Below are 18,778 nucleotides of genomic sequence, written 5' to 3'. Positions count from 1 at the left end.
GTTTCATAATAATAATAATAATAATAATAATGATTTCATAATAACACTAAGATATTATTTCCCTTTTCATTGTGTGAACATTTGTACTGGTGGTGCTAAAACAATGTTGGGTACCCAGCGGTGGGTATAACTGCTGGCACTTCAGCATTAATAAGGTCAGTGACAGCAAACTATACTAGCAGTCATCATATTCTCCACTACCATACACTTAGTTTTTTGTTTTTTAAAGCCAGTTTCATTTAAGAATGTCTTTGATGACATAGTACAAATTATTAATTTTCATATATCTCCACTCTTGAGTGCTCATCTTTTAAATATTTTCTGTGTCAAAATGGGAATATTCTCTGACAGTGGTTGGTCTTGAGGAAAAGTACTTTTATGATTGAGTTGTGAGCTGAATTAAACCTTTTTCATGAACACTACTTGAATGTGGAAGTGGAAGAGCAGCTGAAAGATAAACATGATCATTCAGACTGGAGCATTCGGCATGCATTTTCTCGGAAGTAAGCACGTCACTTCAAGGAAAACAACTAACAATTTAAATTTATGTGCCCAGTGGTGGTACATGAGTTGTCCTGTACCCTGGACAATACGATAGTTAGAAAGCAGTAATTTGTTGTTTAATGTACTTTCTCTAATTATGAGTGAGGCTGAGTCTTTTTCAGATGCTTGTAGCTCGTTTATATCCCTTTGTTTGATGAATGACTTGTTTATATTTTTCTATTAGAAATTTTATTTGTTTGTTTTTTTGCTTTTAGATAGGAGTTTTCTGACAGATTATGTTTCCCAAGAATGGTCATAATAGTATCTCCCATTCCGTATGCCATTCTTAAAATGTGACTTTGACATTCTTCCCCATTAAGATGTTAGGCCTGTATTTCCTTTTGTTGAAACTGGTCAGGCTTGCTGGTACTTTATGACTTCTGAGTCTAGATCATTAGATATAGCTTCCACCTTGTTCTCTAGGGACACTTATTTTTGGAAGCCAGCTGCCATGCTGTAAGGAAACCCAAGCATCCACAAGGAGAACATAGGTCTTACTTTCCTCAGCAGAAGTCCCAGAGAACAACCAGCATTAACTGCTAGACACATGAGTGAGTGACTCTTCAGGTGGTTCCAACTCCAAGATGGCTTCACTGACTCCATTTACATTAAAAAATAGTTGTTATTTTATGCCACCTAGTTTGGACTAGTTTGTTAGGCGACAGTCAGTAACCTGAACAAGCTGTTTATAGATTAAAGAAATCAGCCCTTAATTCTCATCTTTGTTTCTATCTATCTACCTATCTATTATCTATTTATCTATCTGTCTATATATCTATCTAAAACTAGGAACGAAGTTAGGTTTATTAGCTTGTTACTACAAGGGAGAATGTACACATTGGGGAACCATAGGATGTGTCACAGTAAATGAATCAAGGAAGAGTTTTATAGGATTTAGGGAGCTGGAGTTTAGTTACAGAATGGTCTTGTCAGGGATTGGTCAGAACTTGTAAGCCAGTCAATTTGCTGGGTCAGTCATTGGTCTTACCTTTAACACGAGTTCAATGCAGTTGCCATTGGATCAGTTGTCAGCTTTCTTGTCTTGGAATACGTGGATCTAAATGAGCTGTGGTAAAATAGTATGGGTTTAGATGGCTTGTCTTGCACATCATGGTTTAGGATAGTTTTTCTGTTTTGTGAGTCCTGGTACAGTTTTGCAAATTGTCTCGGCTTCACTTCTCAGATTCCCCTCACAACTATCCGTGAGGTTTTTTTTCTTTTCACTTCATTTGACCCTCTTTCTGAAAGATGAAGTGCTATTTTCTGAGGACATGATCAATCCAGATCTGCACTGCTCTTTGAGAGATCATCACTGTATATTGAGTTTTCCGTGGTAGTTGTTTTCATCTCTTTAATTTGACAGCATTTCTTTGGTTTTTGACTTTGTTTTCAAACTCTTCTTTTGTTGTTTGTGGTTTTATGGAGTGATTGGAATGGCTACCCCACTCTTAAGAAATCATTTCTTGTGTTTTTATGGGCTTACTTCATTTAAATCCTTAAGTGATAAAGGAGTGAAGTAGAGCATCAGCTTTTGTGTATATATATGTCTATGTATATAAATATAAAAATACATACACGCACGTACATACACATATGGCTTGTGTCAAAAAATCAATCAGTAACCTGTCTTGTCTTTACTGTTTTAAAGTGCCACCTTTATCAATCAGATTCTCCGTTGCCAGATTAACATGGATTTATTTCAGGACTCCAAATTGTAGTCTGTAACCCTGCCTATTTTAATTACTGTAGCCTAACAATGTGTTTTAATAGTCATTAATGATGTTTCTGAGGATATTTTACTTGAAAATTCACCATAATATAACTTTTAAGGTAAACTGAACACTTACTAAATAATTGTTAATTACCTTGGTCTGAAGTGGGAAAGAGTTATGCTGGAAAACAGCAAAAACTGTATTGTTTGAAAGTCAGAGGCATAAGACTGGCTATTTTGATGCTAAGAATTGCAGATTTATTTTCCTTTTAGAATATTCCTTAGATCAGTCTAATACAAACATATATACATACATACATACTCCAGCTAGTTCTTTTGAGCAGTGCATTGAAAGCAATTGCTTCTTTGTTGTCTCACCCTAACTGTGTGATGTGAATAAAGACATAGCTTATACCAAAAGCTAGGGTGTGCTACCGTGATTCAGAGTCAGATGAAGAAAATATGAGAAAGAACATGTCCATTTATATTAATTTAAAACAATTAAAATGATCTAATTCTCCTGTATAAAGTGATATGTTCACAAATAAAATATCACTTCTGATGAAAGAGGATTTGTTAACTAAAGAATTTACAAATTAAATGATATGGATTTCATTATATCCTAGCCACTCTAATTCATTTTTACATAAACCCTAGCAAAGTGAAATGATTTAAAACAGCTTTGCACAATTTTGTACTTTTTTCTGTGAAGATCATATTAATAAGTCATTGGATTTTTCAGGAACTGTCACCTTGAAATAAATTACTTTAAAATAAAAACAGATATAAAAGAGGAAAGATTTTGTTATAGAAACTATCCAGGTGTTAGTTATAACTTTCTTTTAACTTAAACCAGAATTAATTTCTTCCCCACACTTTCTTACTGAGCTGGAAGAAATGAAGAAACTGATGACTTTCTTAACCCTAGTCAAAATGGCTTTATGTCACTGTGTGAATTAAGTAGGTTTACATTTACTTTTACGTACAAACAGTAGATCCTTGTTTAATAGTGGTTCTCAACTGAGTGTAATTTTGCCCTCCCCCCCAGGGGACTTACAGCATTGTCTGAAAGACATTTTTTATTGTCACAAGGCCAGAGAAGTGCTACTGGCATTTAGTGGGTAGGAGCCAAGGATGCTGCTAAACATCCTGTAATACTCAGGACAAGTAATTCTTTGTTTTATTTCACTGCACTGTGGGTAGTGGCAGGAATGTCACTCAGACATTTATTTAGCTGCTTACTGTGTGTCAATAAAAAGGTGGGTTGTAGAGGGCCTGGTATACCATATGATAAGTGTGGTAGGCAGAATAATCTCTTTCTCATCTTCAGGCATATCCATGTCCTAGTTAGTCCCTGGAGCCTGTGAATATGTTGTATCATCTATGACTATGTTTTGTTACACAGCAAAGTGGAATTAAGGTTGCTAATCAGCTGATCATAAGGGAGATTATCCAGGTGGGCCAAATGTAATCACAAGAGTCCTTAAAAGTGAAGAGGGAGGGCTTCCCTGGTGGCGCAGTGGTTGAGAGTCCGCCTGCCAATGCAGGGGACGCGGGTTCGTGCCCTGGTCCGGGAAGATCCCACATGCTGGGGAGCGGCTAGGCCCGTGAGCCATGGCCGCTGAGCCTGCGCGTCCGGAGCCTGTGCTCTGCAACGGGAGAGGCCACAAGAGTGAGAGGCCCATGTACCGCAAAAAAAAAGAAAGTGAAGAAGGAGGCAGAAGGGAGAGGGTCAGAATGATGCAGTGTCAGAAAGACTCAACCTGCTATTGCTTTGAAGATGGAGGAAGAAACCTTCTAGATCTGGAAGAGCCAAGAAAACAGATTCTCCCCTGGAGCCTTCAGAAAGGGAGGTAGCCCTGCTGACACACCTTGATTTTAGCCCGGTGAGACTGTTCTGGCCTTCTAATATACAGAACCAGAAGGTAATAAATTTGTGGTTGTTACAGCAGCCATAGAAAGCTAGGAATTTGGATTTTATTTGGTGGGAATAGGGAGCCGTTAAAAAGTTGTCATCAAAGGAGTGACCTGGTGAGATTTGTATTGTAGGAGATTGTTGTACAACCATATTCTACCACGAATTTGCTTATTCATCTGCTATGACTGCATAAATGACAGTGGACCATGAAACTTCAGGTACCATTTGAATTTTGTGAATTAGGGTATAAACCCTGAATTCCAGAAATATGTCCACATTTTCATTGTTACATTTCACATTTCATGGGTAGAAGGCCTTGCTTATTAATAACTCTTCCCTTTCCTTTGAACTAAAGTTATCTGTATAGATATTTGTCTCATAATTCCTTAGCATACTTTACATATGAATTTTATAGATGTTCATTTTTTTTCTTTAAGAAAATGGCCATTATGTAATGTGACTGATTGTCAAACTATAGGCTCTCTTCTTTGTTTCCTTTGTTCATTTCCGTAAGCTCCAGAACTATTAACCATGCAGCCTCTCCATTAGCCCTTACCTTTTATCATCCCTGACAGGCTGCCACCTGTGGGGCCCACTGCACCAAAAATCCACAGATTTTCTTTTAACTGAACAGCTATAAGTGCATGCTATAAATGGTTTTGTCTTTTATAAACAAAATTGTGTTCTACTCAAAAAAACTATAATGCATCCTGTCAAGAGCTTCTCTAAATAAAAGGGGATCTTTTCACTTTGTCATTTTGTTGTTGTTGTTGTAAAACTCAATTATTTGGGGAAAAAATCACTTATTGGCTATTTTACAGAATACCTATATATTCTAACTAAGTTGGTTAACACGCCAGTGTTTCTCATGCAAATCCTATTCTCCTTTATTTTCATTGTAGACCAGATGTATTGGGATGGCGAAAAAGTTCGTTTGGAAAAACCCGAACGAACTTTTTGGCCAACCCAATATATGTATTTTAAAAGAAATTTACCATCTGATGGCTTTTTTTTTTTTTTTTTTTTTTTTTTTTTTTTTTTTTTTCCGTACGCGGGCCTCTCACTGTTGTGGCCTCTCCCGTTGCGGAGCACAGGCTCCGGATGCGCAGGCTCAGCGGCCATGGCTCACGGGCCCAGCCGCTCCGCGGCATATGGGATCCTCCCAGACCGGGGCACGAACCCGTATCCCCTGCATCGGCAGGCGGACTCTCAACCACTGCGCCACCAGGGAGGCCCCATCTGATGGCTTTTTAAAAAGTTTCTCAGTAAATGAAAAAAGAGAGCAGAAAACTTTTGGTAAGAAAAGGTTTGAGATTGTGCTTAGCCATACAGTTGGGGAGAGGCTTGCAATGTTATGCTTGCTAAGAGAACTTGACAGTGTTTTCCTACTCCATTCATTTCCTACGCCATTCATTTAACTACAGATTAACTGCTTCCACCCAGTGAATACCGATGCCATTGGATGTACCACATAACCAGCTAGCTTTCTTCTGACCTGGATACCTGAGAGAAATATCTTCTCTTTGTTGTCTGCCGGCACCCTCTTCACCTCCCCCATCTTCTCTCTTTATCTCCTCCCTTCATCACACATACACACAGTGCTGCCTCATTCCAAAGGATATTTTATGCAGCAGCTTTTTACCATTTAATATAAAAATTTATCACACCACTAATTTTCCTGTTACCTTAATTCCACCCTACCTCCCAAACACGTTTTACATACAGGGTGTGGATGTAGAATGGTACAAGATGGATTCTCAGTAACTTTTCATTGAATTAGATGCTAGTGGTAGCAAATTTCTTAAACGTGTATAAGTCAACAGTTAATATGAGCTGGAGATTTGGGTGACCTTTTTTCAGGAAAGATCTGGCCTTTGGTAACTAGGTGTTGATGAATTCCTTCTAAAACTCTACCTGTTTCATTTCACTATGAATTTATTCCTTGAATAAAGAACAAGCGTAATTCTCAGAGACTGGTACAAGATCATTTATGGTCTTAAATCCGATGAGTATTGTAGATATTCTGGTTGTGATTACTGTTTTTATGTAAACAAATGTCGATAGGCTTGGTTCTCTGAGACTTAAACTCCAACATTAAAAGGTAATAGTGGGACAGACACTTTGAAATGCTTGAATTGTGTTGTTTTCTAAAAACTTATCATAGTGTTACATCTTTGTTAATCATAGTGTTGCTGATTTTTGAATTTTCCACTTGACTTCCACAGATAATTCAGTTCTGGAGGCACTGCTGTGCAGTTATTCCTTTGTTTTGTGCCAAGCATGCCTACTACAATAAACACACAATGTAATTTAAATCATGTATGAGATCATTTCAGGTACTCCAGCAAATGTAGTTTAAACAGCCACAGAACAGTTTTTCCCTTCACAGAAATAGTGAATTAATGCAGGTCTTAAAATACTGTAAATTCTCTAACAATTTTGCTATATCAGCAGATGGTCAGAATGGGAAGTTTTCATTCCCATCATATTCTGTCATTTTTATAAATTATTGATGGTTTACAATTTGATAAATGATAATCCCAGTTTTTGAAGTAGATTGAGGGCGCTGACTGGCTCCTTATTAAACGTTCTTGGCTTTAAAAGTTCTCTTTTGGAATTTCCTGTTTATAGCACTTACACTTGATCCTTTACCTGATAGCTTGACCTTGTAGAGCATCTTATCAGGAAAGTAGAGATTCTTGTAATATTTGCTCAGTGATCTCACTCCCTGGAACCATAGAAGCAGTTGGAGCAATAAGCAGAGAGAAGGGAGCTGGTGTTGCCTATAGATGGCTCACTCTGATGTTCTCAGTCCCTTTAATAAGGTTATACACAGAAATAAATGATATTCAGAAAACTGAGCATATCCAAAGATAGCATTTAGATTGCAAATAGAAAATCTCATCTGAGTTTTCTTCACTGTTTCTGTTTATAAATCTTTTCCATTCTCTGTATCACCTGGAAACTACATATAATTGGATCAATGTATTATGGCACATATTTGGTTTTATAGTATATTACGTCATAGATTGGACAAACATGAATATTAATAATATCTTTGAGTAGGAAGTAGAATCAGAGGCATTGCTAAGTGGTAACATATTTAGATATCTAGCAGGCCGTTCTAATTTAATAACATTGATGTTATTAAATTCAGTATTCTGTTACACTTTGTTATATAGTCATTTGTTATATAGTCATTTTACTCTGATGTTAAGATGACTGGAAGGAGGGCATCTTCCTCTTATTTATTAATTTAGTTATGTATTAGAATTGATTTTTTTTAATGTAAAGAGATAACTCTGTTGCTGGAAATTGAATGGAGATAGTCCTTAATTTACACAGTAAATTTAGCTTAATTTATTGCTAAAATTGGTTTATAGTAGAAATGCTTTCATAAAACATGAAAACGGTCATTTGAAAAGGCAGCGTATTTTTACAGGGTTCTAAAAATACACCTATTATCATAACATTTTTATTGGTGCAAAATTTATCTTTCTACACATTTCCATTTTGCGATATCATGTCATCCCCATGGCCTTCTGAGTAAACCGATGCTAAGGATAGCCTATAGTAGTCTTGTGATCCTATGTATGTTAAGTTGAACCTAAGAGGATCTTCTAGTGGTTGTGTAGTGACAAATCTGAATAATATAATCAGTAAAGTTAATTTAGTAGCTGTAAATAAAAATTCTACCCTATAAATAGAACATACATTTTTTTAAAATGTTCATAAAACATTTAAAAAAGAGCATATTCGAGGTTTACAAAAATACCTCCAGTTTTTCAGAGTAGAAATAGTGCAGGTCATATTCTCTGACTGCAATGAAGTGAAACCCGAAATTAAGCAATTGTTGAGAAAAATATTGGTCACATAAAGTTTTTAAAATGATATCTTAAAGAGGAAGCTTGCAATTTTTAATTAGGTGACATACTCCACTGAGATTTTTACACATAAAAACATGTGGGTACAACTAAATTATACATAGCCTTAAGTAATTTTATTACCAAACAAGAAAGAATGAAAATAAATCAACCCAAAACTCATTTCAAGTTGTGAGTAAAAAGCAAAAGTCAACCTTAGGAAACCTAGAACCCAATATGGGGATTCTTCCAGATGCTAAGTATGAGTGTTCCAATTATACATTCTGGAACTGGGAAATAGCCACAAGATGGGCAACCCACTGGTCCCACTGTGGGATGGACCTGAGCTTAAAAAAGAACTCCATTGCCCACCTGATCTCCATGAGCTGCTACTCTGGTGAGCCACAATCAAGGGGTGGGGGAGTGAATATAAATATCAGTATTAGAGATAAAGACACATATAACTTCAGGAGTTATACATGCAGCTCTTGGCTAATCAATGGAAAATCTTGTCAGAATGGACAATTTTTAAGTAAAATGTAAAAAAAAAGTACAAAACCCAAAAAACTTAGGACCAGGTAGAAATAGATGTATAATAGCCATGGAAGAAATGTTTTAAATTGCCTCCCCACTCCTCAAAAAAAAGAACAATAAAACACCCTCCCCCAGTACTCAGTAACATTTATATGCTCATTTTACAAGTGGTTTTATTGGAATGTACTATCAATTAAAATAAGCAGTTTAATGCATTTAACTTTTCTAATGACATCCTTTTAGCAGCAGCTTTCCTTCTCTCTCTCCCTCCCCCATTTTCTTCTCCTTCTTTCTCCCTTTTTTCCTTCATTCTTTTCTTTCTTCCTTCCTTTTGTAGTATCAAAATTTAAGGAACAGGTAATGCTGTGCTAGTTGAACTATTCTAAAACCTAGAAAGCTGTGGGAATTGTCAGGAAAAGAATGAAACAGAAAAAAGAAAAACAGTAAATTTTTAGATTTATAAAAATAGATGCAAAAATATAAATTACCCTTAGCAAATTGAATCTAGCATTAAATTCACCATTTATCCCTGGCAAAGCTTCTATTGAAATAGGAATAGAATAATAGTAAGCTTTTAACATGTTAAAAAATAACTTTTTAAAACTAAACACAAACATACCACTGGATAGTGAATTCTAGAGTCAAAAACCAAACGTCAAAGGGCATTAAACTTTGGGATGGTGGAGGAATCAGACTGAGAAAAAAAAGACGCTGACATTGCCTAGTATGCATACAGTAAAGCAAAAGGAATTTAAAAATGCCTCACTGAAACTAAAGGAGAAAGGAAGCCCTGAAGAGTTTCTAGAAATCGATGGTGGTAAATGGGAATTAAGTTTCATATGTTTTATTTAGTCTATTACCTGTATTCTTTTATTTTACTAAATGTAAAAATATAGAGGTTTTTTTAGGTTCACTTGAGACCTTAGTCCTCAAAGCTGGTTTTTCCAAATTTTTCTGTAACACTTAGATGTGCATCAGAATTACCTAGAGAGCTTTTTAAAATCCTGGTGCCTGAAGCCAGTTAAATCAGAATTTGTAGAAGTAAGACTTAGATGTCATCATTTTTAAAAGTTTCACAAACGATTCCCAGTGCGCTGCCAAGGGTGAGAACCACTGTTCTTTAAGGATTTTTGGTTAACTTGCTGAAGGCTCCCTTGCCTCCTTAAGATTCCTTATAGTGAGTTTTAAATGAAATATTATAGGTGAAGGACCTAGCCTGTGTCTAGCACATGCCTTGCTTGTGTTTGGAGTTTAGTAAATATAAATATAATATTTTGATTTCTATTTCATTGCTCTCATGAAGAACGTTCCATACTGAGACAAATGTGAAGAAATAAGCAGATGTTCTGTTCCTCAGAGCTAGACTTGAAATAAATACTTGGGCTCATTGTTTAAATTTTGCATTTCTCTTAAGCTTACTTTGCAAAGAGTTGATGCACCCTACAATGAAAGGTATAACTAGAAAAAAATTGAAACTAGAGTAAAAATACCCAAGTAGTAATGGTCTAGGACTGGTGGAGAGAATAATAATTGTATCAGAAAACATAGGTTACAAGGTAATAACTAAGTTGAAATTTAAGTTTTTGTCACTGAGATGGGCGTGTGATGTCATTTTTATCTCATTAAGTCTGGGTCCCAGTCTTTCTAGACATAGCAGTGTAAATAGTTCCTTTACTTACAAGCTCATCAGATAGAAATTGTAGTTTAAATTCCTCAGGGAACAGCCACAACAGTGATTAAAATAAAAATACATTTAAAAATAGAATAAAGTAAAAATCTCAGGTGGCTCCCTTGGAATTTGGGTTTCACACTTGGTGTAATTAGTGACTAAATTTGCATTGCCAAGCCCTATTAATGAGGTGGGTTCTGGTTGCCATCTGCAGGCCTCAAACTCTTTGTTAAGCCACCAAATTAAAAGCGTTTATATCCTAAAAGATTCCAAGAAATTTAGACGTTTTAGATATATTTTAGAAATTGAGTTACCTATGGTGAAACAATCAGAGGTCAAAAAAGAAGATAATTTTAAACAAAAGATATTTTCATCAAACTACGGAATTTTTGAAGACCACATGGTTATACATTGTTATAAGCAAATTTTTCTTTAATATTTTTGGCCTGCTGCGTAGCTAGTGTTTTTATACATAATCTACCAGGTTTCATAGAAAGTATATTATTTTAAACAAGATCTTCTGTATTTTTCTAAGGTAGGAAACTTCTTCTCTTTAGCAAAATATCATATGAAAAAATGTTACAGTAAATAATTTCTGAAAATTATCATAGGTTGTATGGAGACTTGAAAAGTGAGCAGTTACACAATATGCCCCATAACCTAAGAAAAATAAAAGATTCAGCTTTACTGAATATCTGCTGGGTGAAATTGAAGATTAATGCAGTGAAATATATTTTAGTTTGAAGGAATAAAAATCTCAAAGAAGAAGAAATATACATCTTCGTAAGTAGCACCTCAGGAGCTAAAAATCTTATACCAGCTTTAAAGATTAAACACCTATGGGTCAATTGTTGTAGGTCAGAAGGCTATATAGTTACCAACAGAAGGACCTCATATACAGTTCAACCATTCTGAACTGTACAGAACCATACAGAACCGTTCTGTCTTCAAGTAATAATTTCAGAAGCAGGGAATACCGGACTTGCTTATTAAAATCCAATGTATGTACTTTTGAAGTAAGGTTATTTAGCACTTCATTTATTAAGCATAACCCTGGAGTCAGGAATTCTAGCTATTTATCTTCTGCTAATAACTGAAACCTGTTATAAGGTTCCTAATGTTATCATAACCATTTTAAAGGAAATATTTCTTAAATAATCATGTGCTTTCTTGAAGGGCAAGAATGGGGGTTAGGCATATGGAAGCAACAGAAAGAGAACAAACCAAGAACTTGGAAGTCTGTATTCTAGTGGCATCTACTGATGCCGTTAACATGAGAAAAATCAGCTTTGGATATCATTCAAAGCTTAGGGTTGTCAGTTTTTCTCATTTTGAAAATGAGCTTGCAAGTCTTGCTGCTTAGACATTCTGTATATATATAATGAACATTTGTGTCAGCTAATTGAGGTGTCTAGGGCAGCTTGTCCCCCAGCCAAGTGGCCACAGAGGTATGTACTTTTTTAGTCTGAATCCTTTTTTTTAAATAGCTTTTTAAAGTTTTGTTTGACATAGTTTCCCTTGTTTGTTTTTGCTTTTGTTGCATGTGTGTTTTGGTTATGATATCATATCCATGAAATCATTGCCAAGGCCACTGTCATGAATCTTTCCCCCTGTGTTTTCTTCTAAAGTTTTACAGTTTGAGGTCTTATGTTTAAGTCTTTAATTAATTTTGAGTAGATTTTTATGTGTGGTGTAAGATGAGGGTTTCATTCTTTTGCATATGGATATACAGTTTTTCAACACAATTTGTTGAAGAGAGTATCCTTTTCCCACTGTGCATTCTTGGCACCATTATTGAGGATCTATAGGTAACTCTATATGTGTGCATTTATTTCTGATCTCTCTATTCATTTCCATTGCCCTGCATGTTCAACATAGTACTGGAAATCCTAGCCACACAGTTAGGCAAGAAAAAGAAATTAAAGGCATACAAATTGAAATGGTAGAAGTAAAATTGTCTGCTCTTGCAGATGACATGATCTTATATATAGAAAACCCTGATGACACCATTAAGGAAACTGCTGGAGGGCTTCCCTGTGGCGCAGTGGTTGAGAGTCCGCCTGCCGACGCAGGGGATGCGGGTTCGTGCCCTGGTCCGGGAGGATCCCATATGCCACGGAGCAGCTAGGCCCGTGAGCCATGGCCGCTGAGCCTGCACGTCCGGAGCCTGTGCTCCGCAATGGGAAGGCCACAACAGTGAGAGGCCCACATACCGCAAAAAAAAAAAAAAAAAAAAAAAAAAACAAAACTGCTGGAGCTAATAAATGAATCCAGCAAAGTTGCAGGTTGCAACATCAATGTACAAAAATCAGGTGTGTTTTCTGTATGCTAATAATTAGCTGAAAAGGAAATTAAGAAAACCCATTTACAATAGCATCAAAAAGAATAAAATATTTAGGCATAAACTTAACTAAGGAAATGAAAGACTTGTAGACTGAAAAGTTACAAAACATTCATGAAAGAAATTAAAGACACAAACGAATAGATATCCATGTTCATGGATTGGAAGGCTTAATATTGTTAAGATGTCCATACTACCCAAAGCAGTTTACCAATTCAGTGCAATTCCTATCAGAATCCCAATGGCATTTCTTATAGAAATGAAAAACACAATTCTAAAATTCATATGGAACCATAAAAGATCTTGAATAGCCAGCCAAAACAGTCTTGAAAAAGAACAAAGCTGGTGGCATCACACTTCCTGACTTCAAAATATATTACAAAGCCACAGTAATTAAAACAGTATGGTACTGGCATAAAGATAGATAACCTTGTTATTTTGGAATTGTTTTAGGTTTACAGAAAAATTACAAAGGTAGTACAGAGGGTTCTCATGCACCCTTCACTCAGTTTTCCCTAATATCAACATCTTACATTAGTATTGTACATTTATCAAAGCTAAGAAACCAATTTTGGTATATTAGTATTAACTAAACTCCAGACTTTATTTAAATTTCACCAGTTTTCCACTAATCTCTTAGTTGCAGGATTCAATCCAAAATACCACACATTGTATCTAGTCTGGATCTGTTTTTTAATAGTTTTCTGTTTCTTCCCATTATCCCCAATATTTTCATATTGTCAATTGAGCCTCAGTATTGCTGCTTTTGTTTTCCTTGTAGCAGGTATTTATCGCCTCAGATTTGTGCATCTAAGCAAACCTGCAGCTAAACAAAGGTAATCACACCTGTTAGAAATGTGTGGGAAAGAAGAATAAATAATTTGATTTTGTAAGATTCTTCTATGAATACTTTGTTTAAATTTGGGCATATAGGTGTCAAACTATTTTGGTCATTCACCTTCAGAAGTTAATTCCTTGCCTCCCAGTGTATTCTTGGTGGTTGAGGCTGCCACATTAATGATCTCTCTGGTTTATAAACTGTTGCTGTCCATGTCCTCCAGTGATAACATTTGCGAAACTGTGACTTCACAACCAGAATATTGACGTTAATGAGCCAAGATATAGAACATTTCTATCAGCACAAGCCCTCTCAGTTGCCCTTTTACAATTAAATCCACTTCCCTTTTGCCCATGCCCTGTCCTTTTGGTTGGTATTGTGAGTATTTCTATTGAAACCTGGGCATTTTGGGTATTGTGTTATGAGACTCTGCATCTTATTTAAATCTGTTTTAGCTGGCTGCTTCTGATACTGCTCTGGCAGAAGAAGTGGATGTACCACTTTTGTTACTGCCAGGTAGGGGAAGAGGCCATGTTCCCCACTAAGCCTCCACTGATACCTCCCTGGGTGAGGAAGGGGAGAGTTCAAGATCCCCAAGGACCTCCACAGACATGGGAGGTGGGTTGAATCCTTCTAATAGCTCAGTGGGACTGGGGCCACAGTTTATTCTGTGGTGTTTGGCTGAAGTAGAGCAATTATTGTCTAAAAGTTTTTTGTCTTGCTTTGTGGTCCCTTTCCTGGTCCTTTGGCTAGAGAGTAGGCTATTTGTTTTAGCTTTTTTAGTATGTGCTCATTGGTGTTTCCAGGTTGCTGGCTTCTTCAGCCCCAAATCTGGAATTTATGAGGCAAGAAGAAAGGGCCCTCAACACCATCTTGTTCCTTGGGTGCTGTGCTGCCTTCTTCTCTCCATCTTTTAGAGTCTTCTTATGTTTGTTTATATATAATGTCCAACATCTTCCTGTTTACAGTTTACTTATTATGTTAGAAAACTAATTATTTTATCAAGAACATACCACCTAATAAACATGCTAGGCATTCTGTATTTTTTCACATTAAATCAGATAATTAAGTTCATTATGTTAGGTGGCCATTATTTGCATAAAAGTATTAGTTTTGAAAATGTTGTTAGTGACTTCAGGGTCTCTTAATTCTAGTGCCTATAGGCATTATTGCATTCAAAGAAATGATATCTGGATTTTTAGTGCATGTGCAATGATAATTCTTCTCTAGGGAATCATTTGGTCAGTCTGTTTTATATATTTCTTCAAAAGAAGGTATTAATAACCATGATTAAGGAATGTCTGCCAGAAGCCAAAACAGACATTTATTTGTGAACGTGTAGTTTTTTTCACTAAAAGTAGTGTGTGTGTTGTTTTTTTTTTTTTTAAGATCTTGTAAGGTATGTAATTGGAGATTCTGTATGTTTTTTTTAATTCCTTCTTCCCTCCACAACTCTTCTTACAAAACAGAGAAATACTTTTAATCTTCTAGTGCCTTATCAATACACTTTTAAAAAAATATACCAATGTCGTGTTATGCCATAGCTGGTGGGGTTTAGTATGGGGATACTTTTCCTTTTTATTCGTTTGTTGGAAATTAAAGCCTGGAGATGTGATAAGTTAACTGTTTACAGTTTCTTAGAGCAAATTGAAACAGCATTTAAACCACACTCTTAAGCTTTGTTTCAGTAGTGGGAGTGACTTGTTGAACATCAGCTTCAAGCTCAGCTTCTTTTCACTCACATTGTAGCAGGTGGTTTTAGTGACTGATATTTCAACAAAGTTCACATCCTCTTTACTAAGAGGTCTATTGCTTACTAATTAAAATGATATTGAACATTATTGCATGTTGCTTAAGGGAGTAGATATTTTTAAATGTTCATCTTCAATTACTATGCATTTTGTAGAATGATATCTTCAGGCTTGTGAATTTAGGGCTTTGTGTCTGCAGTTTTTCTTGCTGTTCTTTCTCCTATCCATCTTCCAGGAGAATGAGTATTGAAATTACCCCTGCCTTGGATTTATCCTGTAACTCTGGAATGTTCACATAAGGGGTTTAATTTCACATTCATACCTCCTATGTCTCTACCTCTCAGTTACATTTTCTATTTGTGGTCATTATTTTAAAATCTAGGGGATATATGTATATGTATAGCTGATTCACTTTGTTATAAAGCAGAAACTAACACCATTATAAAGTAATTATACTCCAATAAAGATGTTAAAAAATAAAAGAAATAAAATCTACTTACATTGTTCAAACTGCATATCTGACTCAGCTGCTTCATCTACATAGAATAGAACTGAGTCTTAGTAAAGGAAAGAGAAGAATTTCTCACACAGAAACTCATGCACTTAAAACCTTATACATTTTCAGCATTGTTGATAATGAGAGCAATATATAGCTGAAAGCAAAGTTGTGTTATTTTTCAATTCTTAGATTTTAAGGAATTTAAATACTGATAATACCAGTGGTAACAGTGTCACAAGCTGAAAACTCTTATACCTTTGAAGTTGGTACAAACTGTAGGAAAAATAACCTGATGATATATAGCAGGAGTCATAAAATTGTCTATGCACTTTAATCTAGTAATCCTTCTGAAATAATGGTAGATATCCTCAAGAAATAATTTGAAATGTAGAGGAAAGCCTGTATAGATTGTAACATGGAACAGTGTTTGTGAAAGGTTATTCAGCAAAATTATAGTTAAAATTGTATTTAATCTAGACCATGATTACTTCAACATGTCTATAACAAAAAAATTATGACATAAGTTGATTTAGAATTCTTAAACTGTGTTAGAGTAGAATTTTTTGTGTGGTAGTATAAGTGCAAAGAACAGAACTAATTGTATATTTATGTGTATGTATGTGCATGCCACAGGCACAGAAAAGGCCAGAATGTTCTCTCTTGTGATTGTTATCTTTAGGAAGTGGATGGATGGGTTATTTTTATTTAATTATATTTCTTTTGTTTTTCAAATATCCCAATGGAAGAGGAGGAGCACGTGTTTGGGTTGTTAAAATCTATTTTTATTTATTATTTTTCTTTCTCTTTTTTAACCAGAAGAATATACATGTATATAAGTAGCATAGCAATCCAGGATAGGGCAGTGTTTCCTCTGTCAGTCCTGAGGGCCTCACTAAGCTGCCACAATAAAGTACCTGATCTTCCTATGAGGAACCCTGGACAATTGTGTTTAAGTGCTCTTTGGCATGTTATGTTGCTTTTAGGATACTTTCCACCAGGTTTTGATTCTTTACATGGATGAACTGTTGAGAAATTGGGCTAATCAGATGACTATGCTTGGAGGCCCTAGGGAGCTGAGGTTAGACTAATTGAGTGAAATTTTCTTTGACAAACTTTTCCACAATGAGGCTCCTTTAGAATCCCTTGCAAGAAGGGAGGCAGAAGCGATTTTGTTGCTGTGAAAGAGATTACAAAGAATTGAGTCACTCACATGTAAGAGGAACTTGCTTTGCCTCTCTGACACAGTGTGGCTCCTCTCTGTCCTGCAGCTGGCCCTGAAGGACCCTGTGCATACCGTGTCACTGCAGCAGTTCATCTACGAGAAGCTCAAGGCCCAGCAGGAGCTGCTGGGAGAGCAAGGCTTCCAGTCCCTCATGGAAACAGTGGACACCGAGATCGTCACCCAGCTACAGGAGTTTTTGCAGGGCTTCTGAGAGCACGTGACCTGTGGCTGAGATGACCAGCCTGCCATCTGTTTGTGAGAGCCTGCTGAGACGATGGAGAAATCCCTTGTGTATTGAAAGAAAGATGGGAAGACCACACGTTTTTTTACTACAAAATTCAGAGAATAAATGTAAATCCTGTATACCTAAAATCACCAACCTATTCCTCAAAAGAATTTAATTTTATATTTATGAGGGCCCTGTGTTTACTAAAGATAGATTTGACAATAGCTGCTTAGTTTCCTGTTAAGAGAAGAAACTGTTACCTTTTAATCATATGCTCTTAACACTTGAGAAGAAGAAGGCTAATGTCTGAGATGTTTTTATGCAACCAAAATTAGTTAAATTTGGCTGCCTTATCCCTTTTTTAAGTTAATGAGACTACAAGTTTAAAAAATGACAAACCTGTTCAGATGATGCAATTACAGAAATGTGTGTACCAGGCAAAAGTATATGAATAGTGACAAATATACATTACTGAGATTATCTTGCAAGGGAGTTGCTTTCATCTGACATAGAAATCATGTTTTATCAGACAAATGCTTTTATTTTCATTCTAGTAATTTGATATGGGAATTAGTAATGGGATTTTTTTCTTGTGTTATTTTCGGTAATTACATTTAGTCTTTAATGCACATTGTAAGGCCCGCAGATGTGAACCTGTGGTACTGCAGTGCTAGGTGGGAGACCTCTGGTCGTGATTTGATCCTAGTTCCTTTGTTACCCCTGGAGGCCAGGAGCCCTGTGAGCACTGACAGGAACCAGCAGCCACAGACCCCCTGTGCTGCGAAATGGCTGTGACAGACTGATCAGCACTTACCCATCTCAGGTTCCTCTGTGCAAGGGTACATCAGGGCCTCGATGATACGGATACACGTGGAGGACTCAGCAGCGATCCCCAGGGTACCAACACTGATGTGACAAGTCTTCCTTCCTTATTCCTCCAACATGCAGTACCAAAAATGGGGAAAAAGGAGAAAATAAAGCCTTACTTTGTTTTACTTGCCATTGACTGTAAGGAACCTTTAAAGCATTTTTAAGAAAATACTCAAAAGCAAGATTGGAAAATGTCTGATCTTTCTGTAGAAAGTTGGGTACAGTATGTAACTGCAGGAAACCCACTGCCCCTTTGTAAGTTGTGGAACCCAAAGTGTATGGAAGTATTTGATGTTTTAAGCAAAAGAAAGAAAATATGGTCCAAATTAAAATTTCCAAAGATACCTCACCTTTGCTTGCCTGATTATTTTTCCTGCCTCACAAAAAATGAGTTCATAAAAATTGCCCAGTGAATTTTGAAGGGAAGTTTTCTTTCATACTCTGGTGTTAACTCTGACCTAGCAGGTGGCAGTGCTTCAAGTAGCAAATCCTAGTTACCCTTTCAGTTTCTCTTTTCATTTAAAGACCAGAAGCTTCTTTAATATGATACTTCTTTTTTTTAAAATTTTTATTTTATATTGGAGTAGAGTTGATTAACAATGTTGTGGTAGCTTCAGGTGTACAGCAAAGTGATTCAGTTATACATATACGTGTATGTATTCGTTTTCAAATTCTTTTCCCATTTAGGTTATTGCAGAGTATTGAGCAGAGTTCCCTGTGCTATACAGTAGGTCCTTGTTGGTCATCTGTTTCAAATATAGCAGTGTGTACCTGTCAATCCCCAACTCCCAAT

General features: G+C 36.1%; 1 protein-coding gene across 2 annotated transcripts in view; it reads left to right on the top strand.

Annotated features, from left to right (window-relative positions):
• IPO11 (importin 11) overlaps positions 1-18,365 on the top strand; it is a 204,142-nt gene extending 185,777 nt beyond the window's left edge. The window contains exon 30 of one of the 2 annotated variants that reach the window (XM_082621272.1): positions 16,936-18,365. In XM_082621272.1, the coding sequence (XP_082477398.1) occupies positions 16,936-17,100 (165 nt within the window). In that variant the 3' untranslated portion in view covers positions 17,101-18,365. The remainder of the gene's footprint in view (positions 1-16,935) is intronic. The other variant, XM_082621271.1, reaches the window with a different exon arrangement.
• Positions 18,366-18,778: the final 413 nt, after the last annotated feature.

Source organism: Mesoplodon mirus (assembly GCF_964341445.2).
Source record: "Mesoplodon mirus genome assembly, chromosome: 5".
NCBI lineage: Eukaryota > Metazoa > Chordata > Mammalia > Artiodactyla > Ziphiidae > Mesoplodon > Mesoplodon mirus.
Note: the sequence above shows the minus strand (reverse complement) of the source record. Positions and strands in the feature narration are given on the sequence as shown.